General features: G+C 44.6%; 1 protein-coding gene across 1 annotated transcript in view; it reads right to left on the bottom strand.

Annotated features, from left to right (window-relative positions):
- Prtg (protogenin) overlaps positions 1-23,672 on the bottom strand; it is an 87,724-nt gene that overhangs the window by 9,221 nt on the left and 54,831 nt on the right. The window contains exons 12-16 of the mRNA XM_069995042.1: positions 22,503-22,691; positions 3,365-3,460; positions 2,437-2,623; positions 1,343-1,470; positions 194-364 (exon numbers count right to left, since the gene is read on the bottom strand). Of these exons, the coding sequence (XP_069851143.1) occupies positions 194-364; positions 1,343-1,470; positions 2,437-2,623; positions 3,365-3,460; positions 22,503-22,691 (771 nt within the window). The remainder of the gene's footprint in view (positions 1-193; positions 365-1,342; positions 1,471-2,436; positions 2,624-3,364; positions 3,461-22,502; positions 22,692-23,672) is intronic.

Here is a 23,672-nt window from a genome sequence, read left to right as displayed (position 1 = left end):
ATCTTTACATCTCAACCTCCTAAGTAGCTAGGATTACAGATGTGAGCTACTAGCACCCAATTCCCAATAGCCTTTTGAATGAAACCAAATACTTTAGTAATAGAAATACACACTGCTCTTTTTCTCCTGTTTCTTTATATTATTAATCTACCTGTTCAGTCTCCTTAATACTATGACTGATGATCTCGTTTACCTTCTCGATGCATGACTTGCCATTCTCCCGCGATCCAGGCCTTTCTGGACGCATACAGGATAGTATAACGTGTCACCACCGTCTTAGGCCCATCAGGGGGTTTCCATGAGACCAGGGCAGTGTCATCGTCGATCAGGGTCACCTTTACTCCAACCGGGGGACCTGATGGTGCTGCACACAAATGTGAAAAAGGAGTGCATTATTACAGTAAAATAAAATGTCTCAGCCGGGCTCTGGTGGCTCAACACTCCTGTAATCCTAACTACTCAGGAAACTGAGATCTGAGGATCACTGGTTCAAAGTCAAGCCAGGCAGGAAAGTCTGTGAGACTCTTATCTCCAGCTAATCACTCCAAAACCAGAAGTGGGGGAAGCTGTGGCCCCAAGTGGCAGAGTGCTAGCTAGCCTTGAGATCAGGGACAGTGCCCAGGACCCGAGTTCAAGCCCCACGACCAACAAACTAAATAAATGAATAGAAAAACAAGTAAATAAAAATAAAATGGTTCCTAAACACTCAAAGGCCTGCCTGATAGGCGGATAAGCCTAGAAGCAAGTTCAAAAAACTAAAAGCTACTACAAAGCTTTTAAATACCATGAACAATAATTAATAGTAAATTACTGTTTTCTCTTCCTTTTCTGAAAGCTAATTTTACTTGTATGATTACCAGATAAAGAAAAAGAAAAAAGTCACTTGCTGGTGGCTCATGCCTGTAATCCTCGTTACTTCAAGAGGCTAAGCCATGAGGATTCTGGTTCGAAGTCAGCCTAGACAAGAAAGTCAGTAAAGATTCCCTTTTCTGCAATTAATCAGAAAAAAAAGTTGGAAATGGAAGTGTGGCTCAAGTGGTAAAGCACCAGCCTTGAGTAAAAATGCTAAAGAACAGTGTCCAGGTCCTGAGTGTAAGTACTGAAGGGGAAAAAAGAAAAAAAGGTGGATACCCACCCATTGGTAGTTGAAAACTCAGGATATTATCCTTGCCAAAGTGATACAAATAGAGATAGACTTTAGACACTGTTTTTCATTAGTGTATAGTAAGTAACTGTACAAAGCATTTTCATTGGAGTTTTCCATACATGCACATAATGAATTTTAATCATTTCCTTATAATCTTTTAAGAGGCAAAAGCTAGACAGCTTCGGCTTCCTTTACCTTCTGGAAGTGTGGAGTGGTAGACCACGGGGCTCCAGGGACTGGAGAGCTGGTCCACGTGCAATCGCACAGCAAACTCATATTTGGTGTTTGGTTCCAGCCCTGGAACCAACATGTGAGTCTCTGACCTAAAATAAAGAGGGAAAACATCATTATCATTGGAAGCTACCAAACTGTTTCCACCAGACTGTCAGCCTTCCAACCAACAGGCAACGCACACTACTGTGCACTCATCAGTCTTGTCTTAAAGACACTCAGACTATAAACGCAATGGAATCTGCTCTTAAAATGGCAGATTGGATATTATCCTTCAGAATTAAGCCTACAAGTTGCCTCTCTCTGAGAGAAAACTACGCTTCCAGAAGATGCTGATTTAAAACAAAAAAATAGACTGGGCTACTATGTTGGGGAGCTCACTCCTGGCTGCTCAGGAGGCTGAGCTCCAAGGATCCTGGTTCAAAGCCAGCAATAGCAGGAAAGACTATGAGACTTTTTATCTCATCAAAAGCTAGAGTGGAGCTGTGGCTCAAGTGGTAGAGGTCCTGCCTTGAGTAAAAAAGCTCAGGGATAGAGCCCAGGACTTGAATTCAAGTCCCAGCACTGGCATCCACCACTACCCCCCCCCCAAAAAAAAAAAAGAGAGAGAGAGAAGGAGAGAGAGAAAGTAAGAGAGAGGAGAGGCTGGGCTTCCAGAATTTCACAGGGAATCCCTATGTCCTGAAACATCTTTCTTATTTTCTGAATTTCAAAAATATGCCTAAGAGGGCTATTCTTTAACACATCCACCGAAGTTTCCAAACACTTCTATGCTAGGTAAAAAACATGACAGGCAAAGCTTGTAGCCACCATATTTTAGAAGATTCTCCCTGAAACAAATGCATACAACTGAAGCCCAAGCTGGGTTCAACACACACACACACACACACACACACACACACACACACACACACACACACACACACACACACACACACACACACACACACACACACACACACACACACACACACACACACACACACACACACACACACACACACACAATTTGAATGGGGAAGAAGCAAAGAAACTAAGTATTAGTCGGAGCTACATACGTTTGCAGGTAGAGAACCAAGGAAGCATTCTGCAGGCCCACGGGGTTGCAGCGGATGGTGTAGTTGATGACCTGTGCAGTGGTGAATGCGGGCCTCCGCCAGTGCAGGAAGATGGAGGAGGAGGTGTTCGCCTTCGCGTAGAGGTGGTGGGGTGGTGGCGGAGGAGGAACCATTCGATCCCGAACCGCTATGGAAAGATCCAACATGTAATTGACTCAATGGTCAATGTAGAAACTGGCCAGGTGGTAAAATCATCATGTCCCACTCCAGTAGTTAGGTTTTTTTTGTTGTTGTTGTTGTTTTTTTCTTTTACCCCACCAGAGATTCATTCGTAGTGATCTGGAAATAACTCTCCCGTTTATTAGAGAAAGAGTCAAACACAATCAATACTTCACAGATTAAACACCAGAAGCACACCGGTCATTGGTGGTGGCTCACACCTGTAATCCTAGCGACTCAGGAGAGTAGCCAGGCTGCGAACTGAGAATCGCGGTTCAAAGCCAGCCCTGGCGGGAAAGTCTGTGAGGCTCTTATTTCCAACGAACCACCAGAAAACTGGAGGTGGAGTTGTGGCTTTAAGAGCAGTAGCCTGGAGAAGAACATACTCTGTAATAGCAACAGAACAACAGCAACTGCAGAGAAATAATTAGCCTCGTGGTGAAGACAGAAGAAAATTTAGTATGCTAAGTGTTCTGTGAGGTTTTTATCTCCCCAGGTAAATGTCTAGCCGTCTTTTTGTTTGCAAAATTAAAACGAGAACTGGGAAACTCCCTCAAATATTTGCTGAGCACCTGAGCACCTAGATACAACGGCAGCACGGGGGATGGAAAGCAATTAAACCCAGCAAGGCCTCTGAGTACAAACAAGACCTGGACAGGAAGAGGAACAGGTGTGAGGGAGAGCGGAGAGCCGCTGAACTGGCACTCACACACACAGCCTGGAGTGCTGACCGTCTGGTCCGCCTGGTAGCCATCTTCGATGCTGTTGTAGGCCAGCAGCCTCACGTGGTATTTTCTTCGGGGGTCTACGGGCAAATCCACAGGTAATCATTAGAATCAGCTCTCTGGCAATGAGTGAAAGATCTACACAGAGCCTATCTAGACTTTTTGATGTTTGTGGGGCTTGAACTCAGGGCCTGGGTGTGGTCCCTGAGCCTCTTTGTGCTCAAGGCTAGCTCTCTACCACTGGAGCCACAGCACTGCTTCCAGTTTTGGAGTGGTTAATTGGAGGGTTAATTGGAGATAAAGAGTCTCACAGAGACTTTTCTGCCTCAGGCTGGCTTCAAACCACGATCCTCAGATCTCAGCCTCCTGAGTAGCTAGGATAACAAGCATGAGCACTAGAACCCAATCACATAAAAGTTTTTTTTGTTGTTTGTTTTGCCAGTCCTAGGGCTTGAACTCAGGGCCTGGGCACTGTCCCTGAGCTTCTTTTGCTCAAGGCTAGCACTCTACCACTTGAGCCACAGCACCACTTCCGGCTTTTTCTGTTTATGTGGTGCTGAGGAATGGAACTCAGGGCTTCGTGCATGCTAGGCAAGCGCTCTACCACTGAGCCACTTTCCCAGCCCTACATAAAAGTTTTGAGGACTCGGAAGGTGGCTCAGTGGTAGAGCACTTGCCTTGCATGCTTGAGGCCCTGGGTTCCATTCCTCAGCACCACATCAGCAGAAAAAAAAGAGCTGGAAGTCGCACTGTGGCTCAAGTGGTAGAGCGCTAGCCTTGAGCTGAAGAGCTGAGGGACAGTGCCCAGGCCCAGAGCTCAGGCCCCACGACCGGACCCAAAAAATAAAAGTTTTGAATAAAACTTTGCTTCAGTCTTCTGTACAGTGTGGCTTAGCTATTCACCTGATTTTTTAAAAGGCTGAACTCTCCAGCTACCAGTTGTTCATGCCGGTAACCCTAGCTACTCCAGAGGCTGTGATCTGAGGATCACGGTTCCAAGCCAGGACTTTCCCAGCTGGAAAGTCCATGAGACTCATCTCAAATTAACCAGCAGAAAACCTGAAGTAAAGCTATGGTTCAAGTGGTAAAGGATTTGCTTTGAGTGGAAAAATCTAAGGGGCAGCATGCAGGCTGAGTTAAAACTTCATTACCAGAGAAATAAACTAAAGACTTATATAGGCCCTGTCCTATTAAAGTTTTAAATTTGTTTTTTTTTTTTGTTTTTTTTTTTTTAGTTTATTTCTATGTTTTCCCTTCGAAAACAATCTACATTTTCAAGACAAGAAAAGAGAGTTGGAGCTCCCTCTGCTGGTATCTATCAGCTATGACACTAATAATATTCATCCCATGCACTTTTTTACAGGGCATTGAAGAAATGGCTATGCATTTTAATGAATATGAAATGTAAACACTCAAGAATAATAATATATAAACAAATTTTAAATTATCTGCTTGTGGTGGCATATAACTACAAAGCACTTTCAATCCTCCCCCCAAATGCTGCCCGGAAATAATTACTACTCTAAAAGGAAAAACAGCAAAATAAACACAAAAAAACGACAAATTCAGTATTAATAAGAGAAAAAATCATTCTTAACAGACACATCATTTGGAGAAGACGACACAGAATGAAAGAATAAACCTAATTCTAAATCAAGTGCCGGTGGCTCATGCTTGTAATCCTGGCTACTCAGGAAGCTAAGATTTTTATTGTATTTGGGTTTTTCAATCTAAAACCCTAGAGCAACCTGGCTTATTCTTATTTATGAAGCTGCCAGAAATGGGATGTGCTGTCCTAGCAGTAATTTCATGAGCGGACCCTAGAACCATAGCCCTGAAGCAATGCCAACGTGAGCATTTCTCACCCACTGAGACTTCTACTTCTCAGCTAAAAGAAAAAAACAAAACCGAGCTGGGCACCAGTAGCTCATACTTATCATCTTAGCTACTCAGGAGGCTGATCTCTGAGGATCACAGTTCAAAGCCAGCCAGGGAAACAAAGTCCATGAGACTTTTATTTCCAATTACTCACCAGAAAACGAGAAGTAGAGCTGTGGCTCAAGTGGTAGAGCGCTAGCCTTGAGCAAAAAGAGCTTAAGAACAGTGTTCAAGCCCTGAATTCAAGCCCTGTGACTGATTTTTTTTTAAATGATGATGAAGGGTTAGAAAACTCAAGTCCATGGGCTGGGAAGGTGGCTCAGTGGTAGAGTGCTTGCCTTGCATGCATGAAGCCCTGGGTTCCATTCCTCAGCATCACAGCATCAGAAAAAGCCAAAGTGGCGCTGTGGCTCAAGTTGTAGGGTGCTATCCTTGAGCTGAAGAGCTGAGGGACAGCACCCAAGCCCAGTTCAAGTCCCACAACCGATAGAAGGAAAGAGATAAAGAGAGAAAAAAAGAAAGAAAGAAAAAAAGGAAGGAAGGAAGGACGAACTCAAGTCCATTTGACACAAATCTGATCCCAAACATTTTGATTTATAACAGTACAGCTCGAGTGCAGGTATATTATTAAAACGACTATGTCTCTATCCTAAAGGCTGAAGTTTCTTACTCATCTAAGTTATAAAGATATGAGTTTTAAATGAAATCATGCTTAATTACTACCTTTTTTTTTTTTTTTGCTAGTCCTGGGCACTGTCCCTGAGCCTCTCTGTGCTCAAGACTAGCACTCTACCACTTGAACCACAGCACCAGCTTTTTCTGTTTGTGTGGTGCTGAGGAATCAAGCCCAGGGCTTCATGCACGCAAGGCAAGCACTCTACCACTAAGCCACATGCCCAGTGCAATTACTACCTACTTTCTAGCACTGGCAGCTGCACACACACCTGTAGTTAATGAGTAGAATACTATTGCCTGGAAGGATAGAAAAGAAGGGCCTCCCCAAAATGACGCACTTACTTTAAATCTGAGAATCGTCCTGTTGGGTTTTATGAATGTTCAAAGGTAACTGTTCATATAAACAAGGTCTAGAAGCCCATCACATTAGCGACGCCCAAATACTGAAGCTGAGCTCTGCTGCTGTCCCTGTTAGTAAGTCCCTAAGAGTGTAGATTAGATGAAGGCTCCCAAGTGTGCACCTGATATGTGTATGGGTGAGTGTGTGTGTGTGTGTGACTTAAAGGGCCAGGCCACCTGTTTATGATTAAAAAACCACCACGTCACACGGTTACAAACCTTCCTGGCAAATCCACCTGTATCTGCCCGCATCCTCATATTAAAGTGATAGTCCTACCACACGCAGCAAGAACAGTACATCATTTCACAAATGTGAAATATGGAAGCGTTTCACGGCTAGCATTAGCAATAGCCAGCAACAGATGGACACCAAAACAAATTCAATCTGTTAATTATATCCCAGTTTTTCAAGTGGGTGTTTAGTTCTCTCGGTGACTTAGAACCAAAAAAAAATGAATGTCAATAAAATGCCCAAAGCTCTGTCATGCCATTTTTTTTTTCTTTCCACTGGTCATAGTGCTTGAACTCAGAGCCTGGGTGCTGTCCTTGAGCTTTTTTGTGCTCAAGGCTAGCACTCTACCACTGAGTCACAGCTCTGCTTCTAGCTTTTTGGTCGTGAAATGAACTTTATTGCCTGGGCTGGCTTTGAACACTGACCCTCAGATATTGGTCTCCTGAACTGCTAAAATTATAAGTGTGAGCCATGGGCACCAGGTTACTGCTACAAATTTTCAAAGCTGGATTCACCAAGAACCTAATTCCATCCTAACTGAATACGAGTTAACAATGGCAAGCGCACTAATGGTATCTTTATGCCACCTCTTAAGTGATGCATTTGAAACTTTTGGTATAGTATGCTCATTTTTCAGTGCAAAGTGTTTCTGGAAGACTAGGCAACAAAACCCCCAGGTCCTTATGATGCTCATATCCCAAGATTGACTTGCAAAACCTGCGTTTCTCCTGACTACCACCAGGTGGCATCCATGTGTCTGTAAAGAGAAGTCAGGGCCCCATTTAACCCCCCCCCACACACACACACCCACTCACACTAAAGAGAAAGAATAAAGATATGGGCCCACTGATGACTGAGCAAATCGCATCCAGTAGGCATGGAGAATGGCTGCTGCTTAAGTTTTAGAAAATGATGGTGATTTGCAGAGCAGTTAAAAAAAAATGACTGGGATGCCTGTTTGTCTATTTTGTGTGAATCTCCAAAAAGCTCTAAGAATTTCATGTTGTTCTCACCCGATATCTTCTTCAGAGGAGGCCGGGACAAAGAGTAGACAGCTCTGACGCTAAGCCCAGTTGAGAGCAGGGCTTCAGGACTGAGATTTAAATCCCAGCCTGCCTGCATTCAATTCCACCTGGCTATTGTTGTATGGGAATGTGGGAAAACTATCTTCTCCTTATATCTTAGTTATAATCACCTGTCAATTGAGTCTGACGATGATAGTGGCATTCTGAAACTACTGGGAAAATTTTTATTCATTAAAGCGTTGAACACTTACGCAGAATGATGATAATAGTATCAATAAAAAATTATAGCTGGGGTGCTGGTAGCTCACATCTGTCTGTCATCTTAAGAGGCTCCAAGAGGCTGAGATCTGAAGATCGCAGTGGGAGGTCCGCATGGGGAGGAAAATCCATGAAATCTGTATCTCCAATTAACCACCAAAAAGGCCAGAAGTGGAACAGTGGGATAGATGGTAGGGTACCAGCCTTGAGCAATAAAGCTGAGGGACAGCGCCCAGGCCTGGAGTTCAAGCCCCACGACCGACAAAAATTAAAAAAAAAAAGTCATCACTACTGAAAATGTGAATACACAATCCCACTGAAGGGTACGGACAAGCTTTGCTTCTAGGACGGGACATCATGTGAGGCTGGAGTGGGCTGCTGGGGACCGCGCGGCTGCGAGGCTCGGGAGCATGAGAAGCGGCTGATGGGGAAGGCCAGCAGCCCGTGGAGCCGGAGGGCGGACGCGAGGGAAGGAAGGGAAGGGGTGCGAGGGAAGGGAAGGGGCGCGCGCAGGGGTAGAAAGGGGAAGGTTCTGCAGGATGACACCTCGTGCCTGGCCAAATGTCCACTTCTCATGTAATCTTTTGTGCAGCCAGGTTTTGTGCCGGGCCTGCTTTTCAGGTCCATTGTTCCCGGGGTCACCGGGCTGGAGAGCTGCTGGGTCTGGCCAGCCAGGGGGACGGCGCTGCCCCGGGGGCCTGTCCCTTCAACACAATAACCCCATCTAATTATTCAGAGAAGAAGCCAGCAGTGACACCTGGGTCACGGCCTCTGACACAGAATCTGGGGGCCAGGCCGGGGCTGCTGCTGGGGCAGGGGGGGGGCAGGGGCCAGGCCGAGGGGGGATGGGTGGGAAAGGAAAAGGCGGGGAGAGGCTGTGCGGAAGAAGGCTGACCTCCCACACCGCAGCCAGAACACAAACCCCGTCTACAATCCACGCAGCTCCCCACGCTGCCCGACGGCGCTGGAGCTCCACTCTTCACCCGCACTCCTCCCAGGCAGCCCAGGTTAGAATGGGAAAGAGTGCCTTGGTGGCTGGTTCGAATCCTGTCTCTTATGAATGCGCGAGCGAGCTGCTGCGTGCTTGAGCTGTGCATTTCACATCTACATGAAAACTCTGTTCTGTATGGGGACGGGACACAGCGAGAGCTACAGGAAGACACGGGGGACACAAAGCAGCGGGCATGCCTGCGGGCATGGAATCACGCAAAATAATATGTATCAAATGGAACTCTGGGAAAGGGAAACAACAGAGTTGTTTCTTTCCCCCCTTTGTTGCTGTTTTTGTCTTCTTTTTGTCTTGTTTGTACATGCATCTCTCTTTGGGAGGCTGGGGAGGGGGGAGGCACAGAAATGGAGGGACACAGTGAACAAATGCAGCAGTGGTTCTCACCACACACTCTATGGAGAGTGAACTCTACAACTTGTGGGTGGGGATGAGAGGGAAAAACTGGGAGAGAGCAAGGGGTGACAGTGTCCAAGAAGAAATGTACTGTTTACCCGACTCATGTGACTGTCACCCCTCTGTCCATCACCTTTGTAATAACAGTCTTAAAAAAAAAAATCTACTCCCGCTCATAAACTGAGTTTTCTGTAGGCGATCGCTCATCAGAAATGGCGTTTCCCACTTTCTGCCTTGTACATTGAAAACTCACTTTCTTTAATGACTCTACCAAATGCGCCCAAGTGTCACCTGGCGGTGGCAGATGGAGAGGAAAGCCACCGGCCCGGCCCGGCTGGCTACCTCCACGCAGGCGGGACATTTGTCTGAACCCAACAACCCTCAAGCTCTTTTGTTCTGTCTTCCAGAAGGGCCCGAAGACAAATAACACCTCTCCCTGCCAGGAAAAACATCCCCTCCCCTACACAGTCCACAAGAATGTAGGACAGAGTTCTTTGTATGGGACATTATGAGAATCCACTTCCTAGCAAAATAAGCAGGCCAGGTTGGCCATGGCTTCTTTTACAACTTCCTCACCAGGTCTGGGGTTGTCTGGGGACTCCTGGGAGTGGCACGTGGCTTTCCCAATTCCATTAACTATTTCCACCCTGTCAGTTCCCTTTGGATCATGAAGTTTCATCAATTTCATTTTTATAACTCAGCGTTGTGGGGTTTTTTTTTTCCCACAACTTAAAAAAAAATGCCCTTTTTTTTTTTTTTTTGGTCGGTTGTGGGGCTTGACCTCAGGGCCTGGGCACTGTCCCTGAACCCAGCGCACTACCACTTGAGCCACAGCACCACTTCCAGTTTTGGAGTAGTTCATGGGAGATAAAGAGTTTCATGGGGACTTTCCTGCCCGGGCTGACCTCAACCTTTGTTCCTCAGATCCTCCACTCTCCCCAAATTTAGAATAATTATGTGACCCATACTAATGAAGCTGTGTCCACATACAGGCTTCCTGATTAAAAGGGAGTAAAGTGAGCTGGGCTGAGATCTGAGGATCATGGTTCAAAGCCAGCTTGGGCAACTAGCCTTGAGCCAAAGAAGCTCAAAGACAGTGCCCAGACTCCGAATTCAAGCTGAAAGAAAAGAAAAAGAGAGCGAGTGGGGAGAGGGAGGGAGGGAGAGAAGGAAGGAAGAAGGGTCAGAAAATGAAGTAAGTTCCTTTGAGATAATACTTCTGCCAAGACTGATGCTTCTCCTAGAAGCAAGAACCCTTGACTTGCAGTACTATATTTGCTGAGCATTTGTTTAAGCAGCTACTCTGTCAGCAAACACCCATGTGTGGACCATCCCGCACACATCAATGCTTCACAAACAGTATTTTTATAAACTGACAAGAGAGAGCCTATTCATGACAGCCAAACTTCCCCTGTAGCCAGGAAGTAAATTTCCTTCCAGAGCTAACATTTCTCCATTTCTCTGTCGTGGGCTGGCCGTGCCATTTTGACCCTTGTGTGAGGCAACATGAAAATGCCATCTATCATCTCCTGAACTCCCGTGACTTGGTCGGGAGGTGCCCGGTTTCATTACAAAAACATCTGGAACGGGATAACCGCCCCTCCAAAACTCAAGCCTTGGCGGATAGAAGCGCGCTTACAAGACAGGACAAGATGCAGGTAGACAGCTTGAAACTTCAGTTCCTTAACGAGAAAAACTACAGTTTGTACATACATTGAAACGCCTAAGAAGCACTAGGTCATTACTCGTTTAAACTCTGCTGCATAGATCACTCTGAAATACATTTTTTGTCTTAGCAGACAATGAAATTCTAGGAGCATTTGGAAACAAGCCAAGTACCCCTCACTAACATGTTAATTGGTTATCAAATTCTATATAGTTCAGGTAGTATTAAAAGACACTCAGAGCTGGGTGCCAGTGGCTCACGCCTGTAATCTTAGCAACTCAGGAGGCTGACATCTGAGGATCACGGTTTGAAGCCAGCCTGGACGGAAAAAAAAAATCCCAAACATCTCATCTCCAATTAACCAGCAAGAAACCAGAAATGGAGATATTCAATTGGTAGAACACCTTTGCTTTAAGGGAAAAAGCTCAGGGACAGCCTCGGAGCCCTGAGTTCAAGCCCCAGCCCAAGCGCACAAAATAAATAATAAAAGAAATCTATGATGAAAACAGTTTAAAATGGCTAAGCTAAAAATACTTTTTTTCCTTCCAGGAAACTTCCTCTTCCCTAAGGAAGCCATAAATAGGACAAAGCCTAAAAATTTTCACTTGCATGCAGTTGTTTTTTTTTTTTAAGGACAAAGACCAAAATGAAAGCAAAATGGATCCTACAAAGAGTAATTACTGGGATGTGTTTTTTTTTTCTTCCTGTCCACCCAGAAGCTCCTTTCATGTGCTAATGGTGGCATTTCAAAAAGCTCCCCTCCTTTAAGTTACTTAGATCTTTAAGGACCTCACACATCTAAAGATTCTTTGCATTCGCCAGGAACTTGTGGAGTGGACCCAGGGCTGACATTCAGTGTGATTAATGGACAGTATTGATTTAATCTCCTACAAGAGTTCTTCCTCTCTCTTCTCAGGAGATGTGGGCCATTCAAGTCAAGCACTGACCATGCTGACAGACAAAACAGAGGGATGCCTAGCTAACCAGAACCTTCCTTCCCTTCCTGCCGAAAAATAACATTTGAAACATCTGGACTGGAGACCCATCAGAAGATGCCTCAGGATAATGACCAGTGCGTTCCTTAGGTGAAGGAAACTTTTACTGGGGGTCTGACTAATGCATGCGCATAAAAACAGAAAATAGTGTAAAAAAAGAATGAACCAACTCAAAAATGCAAAATGCTTCAGAAAATACTGGAATATTTTAGAAGGCAAAAATAAAGTCTCTCATGTTCTACTAACTGAGCTAGCCAGGCAGTAATAAGAGTTAAAAGAGTCCGTTTAAATCATTATTAAATCATTATGTGAACATAATTATATAGGAGCTAATGCCCCCGTGTCTTCAAAATTTAAGTGTCATCTGAATTTGTTTCTTGTTCCTATACCAGGGGCTTGAATTCAGGGACTCATATTTTCACTTGGCTTGGGATGGGAGGAAAAAAAAAAAAAAGGCGAGGTAAAACCATTTTGATCTTTAAAATGGGAGTTTGATGGAGCTGGCGAGAGGGAGATGCGTCGAGAACAAGGAAGACGGAGACATGTACGACCAAGAAATCCCGAACCACTCTGCCCTGAAATGGGCTGCACGGTGGTCCTGACCGGGACACACACAGCACTGGTACTGCAGAAAAGCAAAACAAGACACAGCCCTTTAAAATAATGGCATTTCCTTATCCAGCTTATTTTGTCCCGGCTCCACAGGGGCCTTGCTTTCTTTAAAGCCCCCTCGGTACTGTAAATCTTCACCCAGTGCCAAAGGTCAAAGGGTTATCGGCAGTTGTCTGCCCTGGGTGGTTTTAGGGTAGACAAGTTTTCTTCTTCTTTCTTCTTCTTTTTTTTTTTTTTCTTAAGAAGACAAAACCTATGCATATGAATCATGCCGTAAGCTAATTTAGGTTGGGCAAGAGCTGATCTTTTACAGATGAAGTGCTTTCTGAAGAAAAAAAAAAACCACAGAATATTAACTTTTTAGTGGCTCTCACAAAGAGAAGCCAGCTGCTTGCAGGGCGGCCGCAGGCGCCTCCACTGCGTGCCTGCGTGCGGGAAACTTGTCTCACAGCTGTTGTGTGCGGGGAACTTGTCACACAGCTGTTGAAACCCACAAATGGCAAAGGCATCCACTTTGTTCTTGGGGATGAGAAAAAACAACAACTTTGCTTTATCTTTTCAGGGTTTTTTTTTGCTGTTCACATAACACACCTCAGCTAGTAACAAGACAAGGTTTCCAAAGAGTATTCTATGCTTTAGAGCATTTCAGAGTGATAGTTATTTAAGACTAAAGATTTAAGTGGGGGGAGAGGGGGATACCAGAATTCTCTTGCATTTTCAAAAACTTCCTTTGTTTTGTTTTTGTTCCAGGACTTAGGGTCAGGGATCTGTGGCTGAGCTTATTCATTCAAGGTTGGTAATGTACCACTTGAGCCACAACTCCATTTCCGGCTTTTTACTCATTAATTGTAAGTTAAGAGTCAGCCAGACTTTACTGTTCAGGCTGGCTTTGAACCTTGATCCTCAGATTTCGGCCTCCTGAGTAGCTAGGATTACAGGCGCAAGCCATCAGCACCCCAGCTTGCTGTAATTTTTTCCTCTCTCCAAAGTGATTTCAGTTTGTTGGTTTGCATGCTGAGGATGGAACCCTAGGCCTTCATTAGGCAAAGCCTTGAACACTAACCCAACCCCAGCCCTCCAAAAGTACTTTTTTCAAGTAGGACCTAAACTTAAGCATACCATTCCACTTCTGTTCATCCTATTCTGATACAGTATAGTATGCAGCAGAAAAGCAAGCATTGTAGGGCGCCAGGGGCTCACACCTATAATCCTAGCTACTCAGGAGGCTGAGATCTGAGGATCACAGTTCAAAGCCAGCCCACTGCCAGTGACACTCTTATCTTCAATTACCCACCAGAAAACCTAAAGTGGTGCTGTGGCTCAAAGTGGTAGAGCTGCAGCCTTGAACAGAAAACCTCGGGGACAGTGACCAGGCCCTGAGTTCAAGCCCCAGGACTGGCAAAAAAAAAAAGTTATAAACAGGCATTCTGCAAATAACGAAGAATGCCAAAATCCCTTCAGTAATTTGCTAGGACATTCTGATGGAAAAACAGTCTGTATCTCTTCCAGGACCCAAATAGCACGGCCCCAAATCTCTGAATTTCCTTTGCTTCTGATTTCATTTTCTTCTGTCTTTTGTGGTAAATGACAGAAACTGATCATGTTTCGAGTAGCACCAAACTAAACAAAGCTTTGTGTACACGGGAAGAATGTCTGTTTCCAGAGGTTTTGGACAGTAGGGGGAAAAAAATCTATTGGTTGTTTTTTTTTTTCTCCTAAAGATTCCACCTAAAGTTGTTAACTCAGGAAATACAAATGTGTGAAGTTTCACCTAAACCACAGTAAGAGAAATGCCAGTAGGATTTGTTGACTATGTCATCCCTCCCCCCATCCCCTACCCCCCCAACCAAAAGGACCTGAGATTCTTCATTCTTATGATTTGTTTCTCCTACTTAAGTCTTTTTTTTTTTTTTTTTTTTTTTGACTCAGTGCTTGCCTTGCATGCATGAGGCCCTGGGTTCCATTCCTCAGCACCACATAAGCAGAAAAAGCCAGAAGTGGCGCTGTGGCTCTACGCCTAGGCTAGCCTTGAGCGGAAGAGCTGAGGGACAGTGCCCAGGCCCAGAGTTCAGGCCCCACAACCAGGGGGGGGGGAAATAAAAGCCAAGCCAAGCCTAGACACTGATAGCTTATACCTGTAATTCTAGGTACTCAAGAGGCTCGATCTGAGGATCGTTTTTTTGAGGCCAGCCTGGGCAGGAAAGTTCATGGGACTCTTTTCTCCAATCAACCTCCAAAAAGCCAGAGGTGGAGCTGTGGCTCAAGTGACACAGCACCCAGCCTCTATAGGAAAAAGCCACGCGAGACAAACCATAAGGTCCTGAGTTCAAGCTCCAGTACTGGTACCAAAAAATCTTTTGCCTTGAGTTGAATGGAAAGGTTACAAATTAATTTGCATAACAATTGGTTTCACCAACTGCACGGAGCCCTTGGTTTTCTGTTTGTGATGTGCAAACCTTAATCTATTACTGCAAAAGATAATAGCTGGAAATCCAACTTGACTCTAGCAAGCTTCTTTACAAACTTGCTGAGGGACCTAAAATGTCTCCCAAATTTCTTTTCTCTCTAACTGCCAGCATAAAGTCAATTTTTGAAATGGACAAAAAAAATATTTTTCAATCTACTCTCAGAGAATATGTAGTATGAATTTTGTTTCAGTTTATTTTGGGATATGTATATATCCCTTACAAATAAACTGAACACTGAAAGTACTAAGAAAAAAATTAATAATAAAGTGAATTGGTTATTTTATTGGGTAGTAATCCCAAATTTAGGAGTAGTAATCCCAAATTTAGGAGTTTAAGACCTGGAGGATCACAGTTCAAAACCAGCTCGGAAAAAAAAAAAAATCCGACACTTTATCTTACAAAATTACCAGAAAAAAGTTGGGCAGGATGTGTGGCTCAAGTGGTAGAGAGCCAGCTAAGCAAGCAAGCTGAATGAGTGCAAGGCCCTTAGTTCAAACCTCACTCCAGCCAGGCACCCACCACTAGTGGCTCATGCCTGAAATCCTACCTATTCTGGAGGTTAAGATTACAGTATGAAGCCTACCAAGAGCAGACAAATACAAGAGACTCTCTTACCTCTAACTAGTATAAAGCTAGCAGGAGACGTGTAGCTCAAATGATAGCGCACCAGTCTTGAGGGGAAAGAGCCAAGCAAGAGCCTGAGGCCCTGAGTTCAAGCAGAACTGGTATGTACTCTCTCTCTCTCTTTCTCTCTCTCTCTCTCTCCAGTACAGGAAAATGGTAATGATAATAATAATAAAACAATCATTACAAGGTGAAAATAATCATTATGTAGTGAATTACAATCATACAAAAATGCCAAATCCTGGTGCAAACCTCACATCACCATTTAGAGTCGATCATAACCAGCCTAATGTTTTACCTGTTAATCCTAGAGTAAACCAGTTTTAACCAAAAAAAACAAGCTACATTTCAAAGTCAAACCTGAACAAACTTGCAACATCAAAACATGCCTATTGCTCTACAACTATTTATACTATTACTTATATTGAAGATAATAATCTTTAGTATAGATTTAACCACCTAAAAAGAGAAATAGTCCACATCTCAGATGTGAGGTTTTAAAATAAAGTATTCTTTGGGGCTGGGAAGGTGGCTCAGTGGTAGAGCGCTTGCCTTGCATGCATGAGACCCTGGGTTCGATTCCTCAGCACCACATAAGAAAAAAGAAAAAAGCCGAAAGTGGCACTGTGGCTCAAGTGGTAGAGCGCTAGCCTTGAGCTGAAGAGCTGAGGGACAGCGCCCAGGCCCCCAGAGTTCAGGCCCCATGACTGGACCAAAAAAATAAATAAAATAAAATAAAGTATTCTGAAATGTTTCCTTACTAGATACAATTGAATTTCATCAGATATGTGGTAGAAAACTGGATACATCTGTGTTAAAGCTATTTAATTAAATAGCTTTTGATTTAATCTCTTGTTTTAAGCAAGGTTAAGTCTGTCACATCCTACACCATACGATAATATCCTATTTAGAAAAATATTTTAAACTGCTTCTTAAATGAACTGAAGACATAAATCCATCTGGTTTTCATTGTTTTGTTTTGTTTGATGCTGGTCCTAGGGCTTGAACTTAAGACCTGGCTCTATCACTCTACTTTTTTTTTGCTGAAGGCTGGCACTCTACCACTTGAGCCATAGCTCCACTTCTGGCTTTTCTGTTGTTTAACTGAAGATAAAAGTCTCACAGATTATCCTGTGATCCTCAGAGATCCTAGGATTTACGTGTGTGAGCCCAGCTTTGTTATTTTTTTCTCTTAGAAACTAATAACCAGGTAGCAGTATCAGCTCCCAAGCCTGTGCTGTGGTCCTGACCCATCCGTGTAGGAACCTTCTCAATAAAGTTGCTTCTTTGTTAAAAAAAAAAAAAAAAAAAAGAAAAGAAAAGAAAAGAAACTAATAAACAGCATGGATTCACAAGGAGTGTGTCCAGATAACATACTCTTTCCATTGGAAACTTAATTGCCGGAAGTAGAAACAAAAGGAAGGGTGCGTAAGGACATGAAAATGAGATTTTGAGACAGCAGTTTATTACACAAAATTGACACGGAATCAGCAAACAGAAGCGTGGAAATGTCATTTCCAAACCCACTTAGTAGACGCAGCTCCGGTGAGCTCAAGTCTAATGCGGACGAGCTCATGAGAGCATGCATTCACCCTGGGAGACACAGACCCGACGCCCTCAACCTACTGCCCTCTGGACACATCACTCTCTTAAACAGGCAGCCACTGCCAGATGCTCCCGCTAGACATGGCCACAGATGGCCAGCTGTCCAGTTAACAGAACACACTGCCCTCCCGGCACCCCAAAGTAAGGACGACAGCGAGAACTATGAGCACTTGCTTGTTCTGAACCTGGCCAAGCATCAGCCCTGATTTTCTAGAAAAGCCACATTAAGCCAGGCATCTCACAGAGTCTCACATCTACAATCCTGGCTCGGCAGGAGCCTGAGATCTGTGGATCATGGTTTAAAGTGATCCCTGGCAGACAAAGCTGAGACGCTCTTATCTTTAATCAACCAGCAAAAAGCCAGAAGCTGAGGTGTGGCTCAAGTGGTAGAACACTGGCTTTGAATGAATAAAAGCTAAGCAAGAGCAAAAGGTCTTGAGTGCAAGCCCCAGGACAGGCAAAACAAATAAATAAATAGGCACTTTAAAGGTGATTTAGGGGCTGGGAAGGTGGCTTAGTGGTAGAGTGCTTGCATAGCATGCATGAATTACTAGGTTTGATTTCTTAGTACCACATACACAGAAAAAGTTGGGAAGAAGCGCTGTAGCTCAAGTGGTAAAGTGCTAGCCTTGAGCAAAAGAAGCTCAGGGACAGGGCTGGGAAGGTGGCTCAGTGGTAGAGCACTTGCCTTGCATGCCTGAGGGCCTGGGTTCGATTCCTCAGCACCACATAAACAAAGAAATAAAGCTGGAAGTGGCACTGTGGCTCAAGTGGTAGAGTGCTAACCTTGAGCTGAAGAGCTGAGGGACAGCGCCCAGAGTTCAGGCCCCACAACCAGACCAAAAAGAAGCTCAGGGACAGTGCCCAGACCCTGAGTTCAAGCCCCGGGATTGGAGAAGAAAAAAGAAAAAGGTGATTCAGTTAGTAGCTATACAGTGCTTAAAGCCACATAACTGGATCACTCACTGCTAGCCAGCCATTCAGGCTGAAATTTTAAGAGGAACGGAACCTGGTGCCCAATCAGGAAGCCCCAGCTGCCGAGAGACCTCTGATCATGAGCTACAAGTGGTCCAGACATAGAGACATGCAGTTATGTCACATAAAAGGCATGCCAACCACAAAAGTAACTTCTTAGTTTACTCATTTAAAATCTGATTGTAGCCAGGCACCAGTAGTTCAGGCCTATAATCCTACTCAGGACACTGAGATCTGAGGATCATGGTATGAAGAGAGCCCAAGGAAGAAAGTCCGTGAGACTCTTAATCTTCTATTAACCACCAAAAAAAGCTGAAAGTAGAGTTGTGCCTCACACAGTAGAGTGCTCGCAGCGAGCAACAAAGCTCAGGGGGCAGTGCCCAGACCCTCTCAGCTCAAAGACCCAGGACTGGCACAAATTAAAATAAAATAAAATGAAATCTGATTTTAAACAAGTCAAAATAGCATATACAATGGATGCTACAACATTAAAAACCAAGACCTATTTTTAAAACCTAAAGGTTATAGTTTTGAGAGCTTATTTTTCTGGATATTACAAAAGAGCCCAACAGAAATGAATAGATCTATCTTCTTCTCTTTACAAATATACACAAATATATTCTGTATGTGTGTGCACGTATGTACATATAGGTGTGTATATATATATATATACACAGATAGATATATCTAGATATCTATATCTATATATAGATACCTATACCTATATATGTGCATGCTTCCATTTCTCTCCACATTTAGGCATCTGTATATATCTGTAGAGAATTAAACAATTTAAAGAACTACTTTTTTTAGCCGGGAGCCGGTGGCTCACGCCTGTAATCCTAGCTATTCAGGAGGCTGAGATCTGAGGATCACAGTTCAAAGCAAGCCCGGGCAGGAAAGTCTGTGAGACTCTCATCTCAAATAAACCATTAGAAAACGGGAAGTGGTGCTGTGGCTCCAGCGGTAGAGCGCTCGCCTTGAGCTGAAGAGCACAGGGACAGCGCCCAAGCCCAGAGTTCAAGCCCCATGACCGACAAAAAAAAAAAAACTACTTTTTTTGTGTGCCAGTCCTGGGGCTTGAACTCAGAGCCTGGGTGCTGTCCCTGAGTTTTTTGTTCCAGGTTGGTGCTCTACCACTCAAATGGTAACTCCACTTGCAGTTCTTGGTAACTAATTAAAGATAAAGACTCTCACAGACTTTTCCTGCCTGAGCTGACTTCAAACTGCAACCCTCAGATGTCAGCCTCCTGAGTAGCTAGGATCACAGGCGTGAGCCAAGAGCACCTGGCTTAAAGAACTACTTTTAGTGTCAGTTTTAGAAAAAGATTTCTCTGAACGTTCCACAAGTAGAAGCCTGATTTTGTTTGGTTCCAAAATTAGTCATTTCAATAGTATAAGCTACTTTTAATGTTCTGCTGAAGAGGAACACCTTGGGAATGTACTTTTATGTATATAGAAAATACATAAGAGGGGCTGGGAAGGTGGCTCAGTGGTAGTGCGCTTGCCTTGCATGCATGAGGCCCTGGGTTCGATTCCTCAGCACCACATAAGAAAAAAGCCGGAAGTGGCGCTGTGGCTCAAGTGGTAGAACACTAACCTTGAGCTGAAGAGCTGAGGGACAGCGCCCAGGCCCAGAGTTCAGGCCCCACGACCAGACCCCCCCCCAAAAAAAAAGAAAATACATAGAATTGCGAAAGCTCCCTTAACAGCAAAGCCAATTGAAGCACTGTGCTCAATCTATGATTTTTTTTCTATCAACAACCATTACGAATCCTGATCTCCACTGAAAACCAAATAAAACGTGTCTGCAATCAATGATAAAGCCTTGGAGAGGCACCAGGCACTGGGAGGCAGAGGCAGGACTCACACACCGCTCACTTGGGGGACAGAAGGCTCAGGTCACCTCACAATCAACGCGTGAGGGCAGGTCGGCCTGCAACATCTGTACGGTCTCATCACTCATAAAGCCGTGTGACAGAAATCGGTAGTAAATCTATTTGGCCAAATGTAGATTCAATTAAAACTCGGATAATAAGATTAGAAGCAAAAGCCCATATGGAGAACTACAGCAGGGAACTGTGGGAAAAATAGGTTTCAATATCCCTGCATCTGGACAACAGTTCCCAGCCCGGCTTCTCAGGAGGCAGGACTCAAGCCCAGTGCTGCGGAGGGAAGAAGGGAGGGAAGTAGGGAGAGAGGGAGGGAAGGGCAGAGACCCGCACAGGCTCACTGAGTCTCTTCCTTCCCTGGCCTCCAAAGGGCGCCTGCGAGGAACACCAGAGTGCTAGGGAAAATTCTAGCATGTGTATGTGTCCAAGCTGCCAATGTCAAGTGCTTGACGTTCCGCGTAAGACTTTACATACAATCCACAAAGAGCTAACTTGATGATTAAAGGGCTCATCTGCTCAGTCATAAATCCATTTTAGTTGCAATTTTTTTTTACTTTCTACCATACATGGTTTTTTGTTGGTTTTTTTGCCAGCCCTGGGGCTTGAACTCAGGGCCTGAGCACTGTCCCTGAGTTTCTTTTTTTTTTTTTTTTTTTTTGTCGGTCGTGGGGCTTGAACTCTGGGCTTGGGCGCTGTCCCTCAGCTCTTCAGCTCAAGGCGAGCGCTCTACCACTTGAGCTACAGCGCCACTTCCGGTTTTCTGGTGGTTTTATTGGAGATAGGAGTCTCACGGTCTCTCCTGCCCGGGCTGGCTTTGAACCGCGATCCTCAGATCTCAGCCTCCTGAGTAGCTAGGATTACAGGCGTGAGCCACCAGCGCCCGGCTTGTCCCTGAGTTTCTTTTGCTCGAGGCTAGCACTCTACCACTTGAGCCACAGTGCCATTTTTGGCTTTTTCTGTTTATAGATACTGACGAATCGAACTCAGGGCTTCATGCAGGCTAGGCAAGCACTTTACCACTAAGCCACATTTCCAGCCCCTATACCATGCATGTTTATAGCATAAAACTCTTTTTCAGCCAGCAATGATCAGAAGGACTGGGAATAAAACTCAACGAAAAGACAGGGGAAAGCACACACAGCTAATGTCTTTTTCTCCAGTGTTCTCGGGTCAGAGCTACGTGAAGTGAATGTACGTACGGGAACTGCAGCATTTTATATATCATATATAAATTACTTTATGCCATAACAACATTCTCAGGCAAATTAAAATTTAAACTTTCTTATTAAATCTTATTTGAAAGCTGGGCACTGGTGACTTACACCTGTGGTCTTAGCTACTCACAAGGCTGAGATTTGAAGTTTGTGGTTCAAAGCCAGCCTGTGCAGGAAAGTCTGTGTGACTCTTATCTCCAATGAACCACCAGAAATACAGAAGTGGTGTTGTGGCTCGAAATGATAGAGTGCTAACCTTGAGCAAAAGAGTTCAGGGATAGCGCCCAAGCTCTGAGTTCAAGCCCCACAACTGACAAAATAATAATAATTATTATTATTATTTGCTCACTGAGTGAAATCTTCATTCTACATTCCTATCATATATGAAACTAAGCCCACAATAATAAATCAGATTTTCCTCTACCAGCATTGAATTCAAGAAAAAATAACAGAGCTGGGCACCGGTGGCTCACACCTATAATCCCAGCTACTCAGGAGGCCGAGATCTGAGGATCATGGTTCAAAGCCAGCTTGGACTTGTCCATGAGACTCTTATCTCCAATAAAGCACTAGAAAACTGAAGTGGTGCTGTGGCTCAAGTGGTAGAGTGCTCGCCTTGAGCAAGAGCACAGGGACAGCGCCCAAGCCGAGTTCAAGTCCCACGACCAACAAAAGGAAGGAAGGAAGGAAGGAAGGAAGGGAGGAAGGAAGGAAGGAAGGAAGGAAGGAAGGAAGGGAGGGAGGGAGGGAGGGAGGGAGGGAGGGAGGGAGGGAGGAAGGAAGGAAGGAAGGAAGGAAGGAAGGAAGGAAGGAAGGAAGGAAGGACGGACAGACAGGGCTGGAGGGCAGAGCAGCAGCAAGCCTACCAAACATCTGAAAGGGCAGAACTTACTCTTGTAATCCTAGCTACTCTGGAGGCTGAATGTGAGGAACAAGGTTCGAAGCCAGACTAGGCAAGAGTGTGTGTGAGATTAACCACCACAAAGTCAACATTTAAAGCTGGGGCTGAAGTGGTAGAGCGCCAGCCTGGAGTGAACCAGCACCCAGACCCTGAGTTATGCCTCAGTGACGGCACCAAAAACAAACCAAAAGTGAACCCAATCTCTGCACCATCACGTTGGTTTATTCTAGCCTTACACCCAAAACCTTTTGTTCCCAACTGGCCAGGGAGGAAGGATGGAAGGCGGCCCTGAAGGACTCACCCAGGCCACTGAGTGTGTAGAGAAGGTCGCTGGTACGTAGGAAGATCGGGCCGTGTTCCTGCTGCCCCTCTTCTTTGTAGAAGAGCTTGTAGCCCCGGACGGCGGCTCGGTCCTGAGCGCCCAGCTGCCACCTCACCGAAATCGTGGTGCAGTTCAGAGGGTCCAGATACAGCTCTGGAGACTTCGGGGCTAGAAGAATTCACCAGGAAATGAATGCAGTGTTAATGACCCATGACCCACTCTCTACGGAGGGCAGGCCTGGGGGACAGCGCCAATGCTTCCTACCTGACAGCCTAACTGCATTGTCCAAATTGCTTAGTCGGCAAGAGAGTGTACTACTTGAAAGGCGATGATAACAAAATACTATCTGCACAAGTATTTGTCTATTTAATATTTTTTCATTAAAGGTAATTTTTTTCAAAGAAGCACTATTTTCTGATTCTGACCATTCAATACCCTTCTGTGATAGAGAACAAGCATTATCGTCAAATAATACTAAGATCAGTCATGAGTAAGAGGGCTGGAGTTTTCCATTCCCATAGGCCTCCTCCCTCCCCCTCCTTCTCTCTCCTTCCTTCCTTCTTTTTACTCATCATTCTCGCCCCCCCCACCCTCCTCTCTCTTTCTTTAACTTACCACATTGAACCATATCACAGTCTTTCGCTTTTTTTTTTTTTCCTTTTTCCCAAATAAGATCTCACGTTAACTTTTGCCCAGGCTGGTCAATCTTCCTATCTCTGAATGAATAGCTTGGATTACAGGGGTGTAGCACCACGCCTATCTCTTTTCTTTCTTTTGAACTGATGATTTCTTAAAGTAAGATAATAAAGCAGTATGGAAGTCTCCCTTAAAATAGTCTCTCTAGTAACTCTGATTGATCGGGCTGATCTGTCCGTGAAAGTTTTCCAAAGCCCATCAGTAGTTTATCCACTAGTTAGTTCTAAGTCCAAAGGGACTAGAAATAATAAAAACTTTCAATGTTTCCAACTAACTCCACCACCTGTGGAATTTTTTTTTTTTTTTTTTTGGTCAGTCTTGGGGCCTGAACTCTGGGCCTGGGCGCTGTCCCTCAGCTCTTTAGCTCAAGGCTAGCGCTCTGCCACTTGAGCCACAGCGCCACTTCCGGCTTTTTTTGCTTATATGGTGCTGAGGAATCGAACCCAGGGCCTC

Source organism: Dipodomys merriami, unplaced genomic scaffold (assembly GCF_024711535.1).
Source record: "Dipodomys merriami isolate MVZ:Mamm:240054 unplaced genomic scaffold, mDipMer1.0.p SCAF_48, whole genome shotgun sequence".
Lineage (NCBI taxonomy): Eukaryota > Metazoa > Chordata > Mammalia > Rodentia > Heteromyidae > Dipodomys > Dipodomys merriami.
The sequence above is the reverse complement of the archived record's forward strand: the minus strand, read 5'-3'. Positions and strand labels throughout refer to the sequence as shown.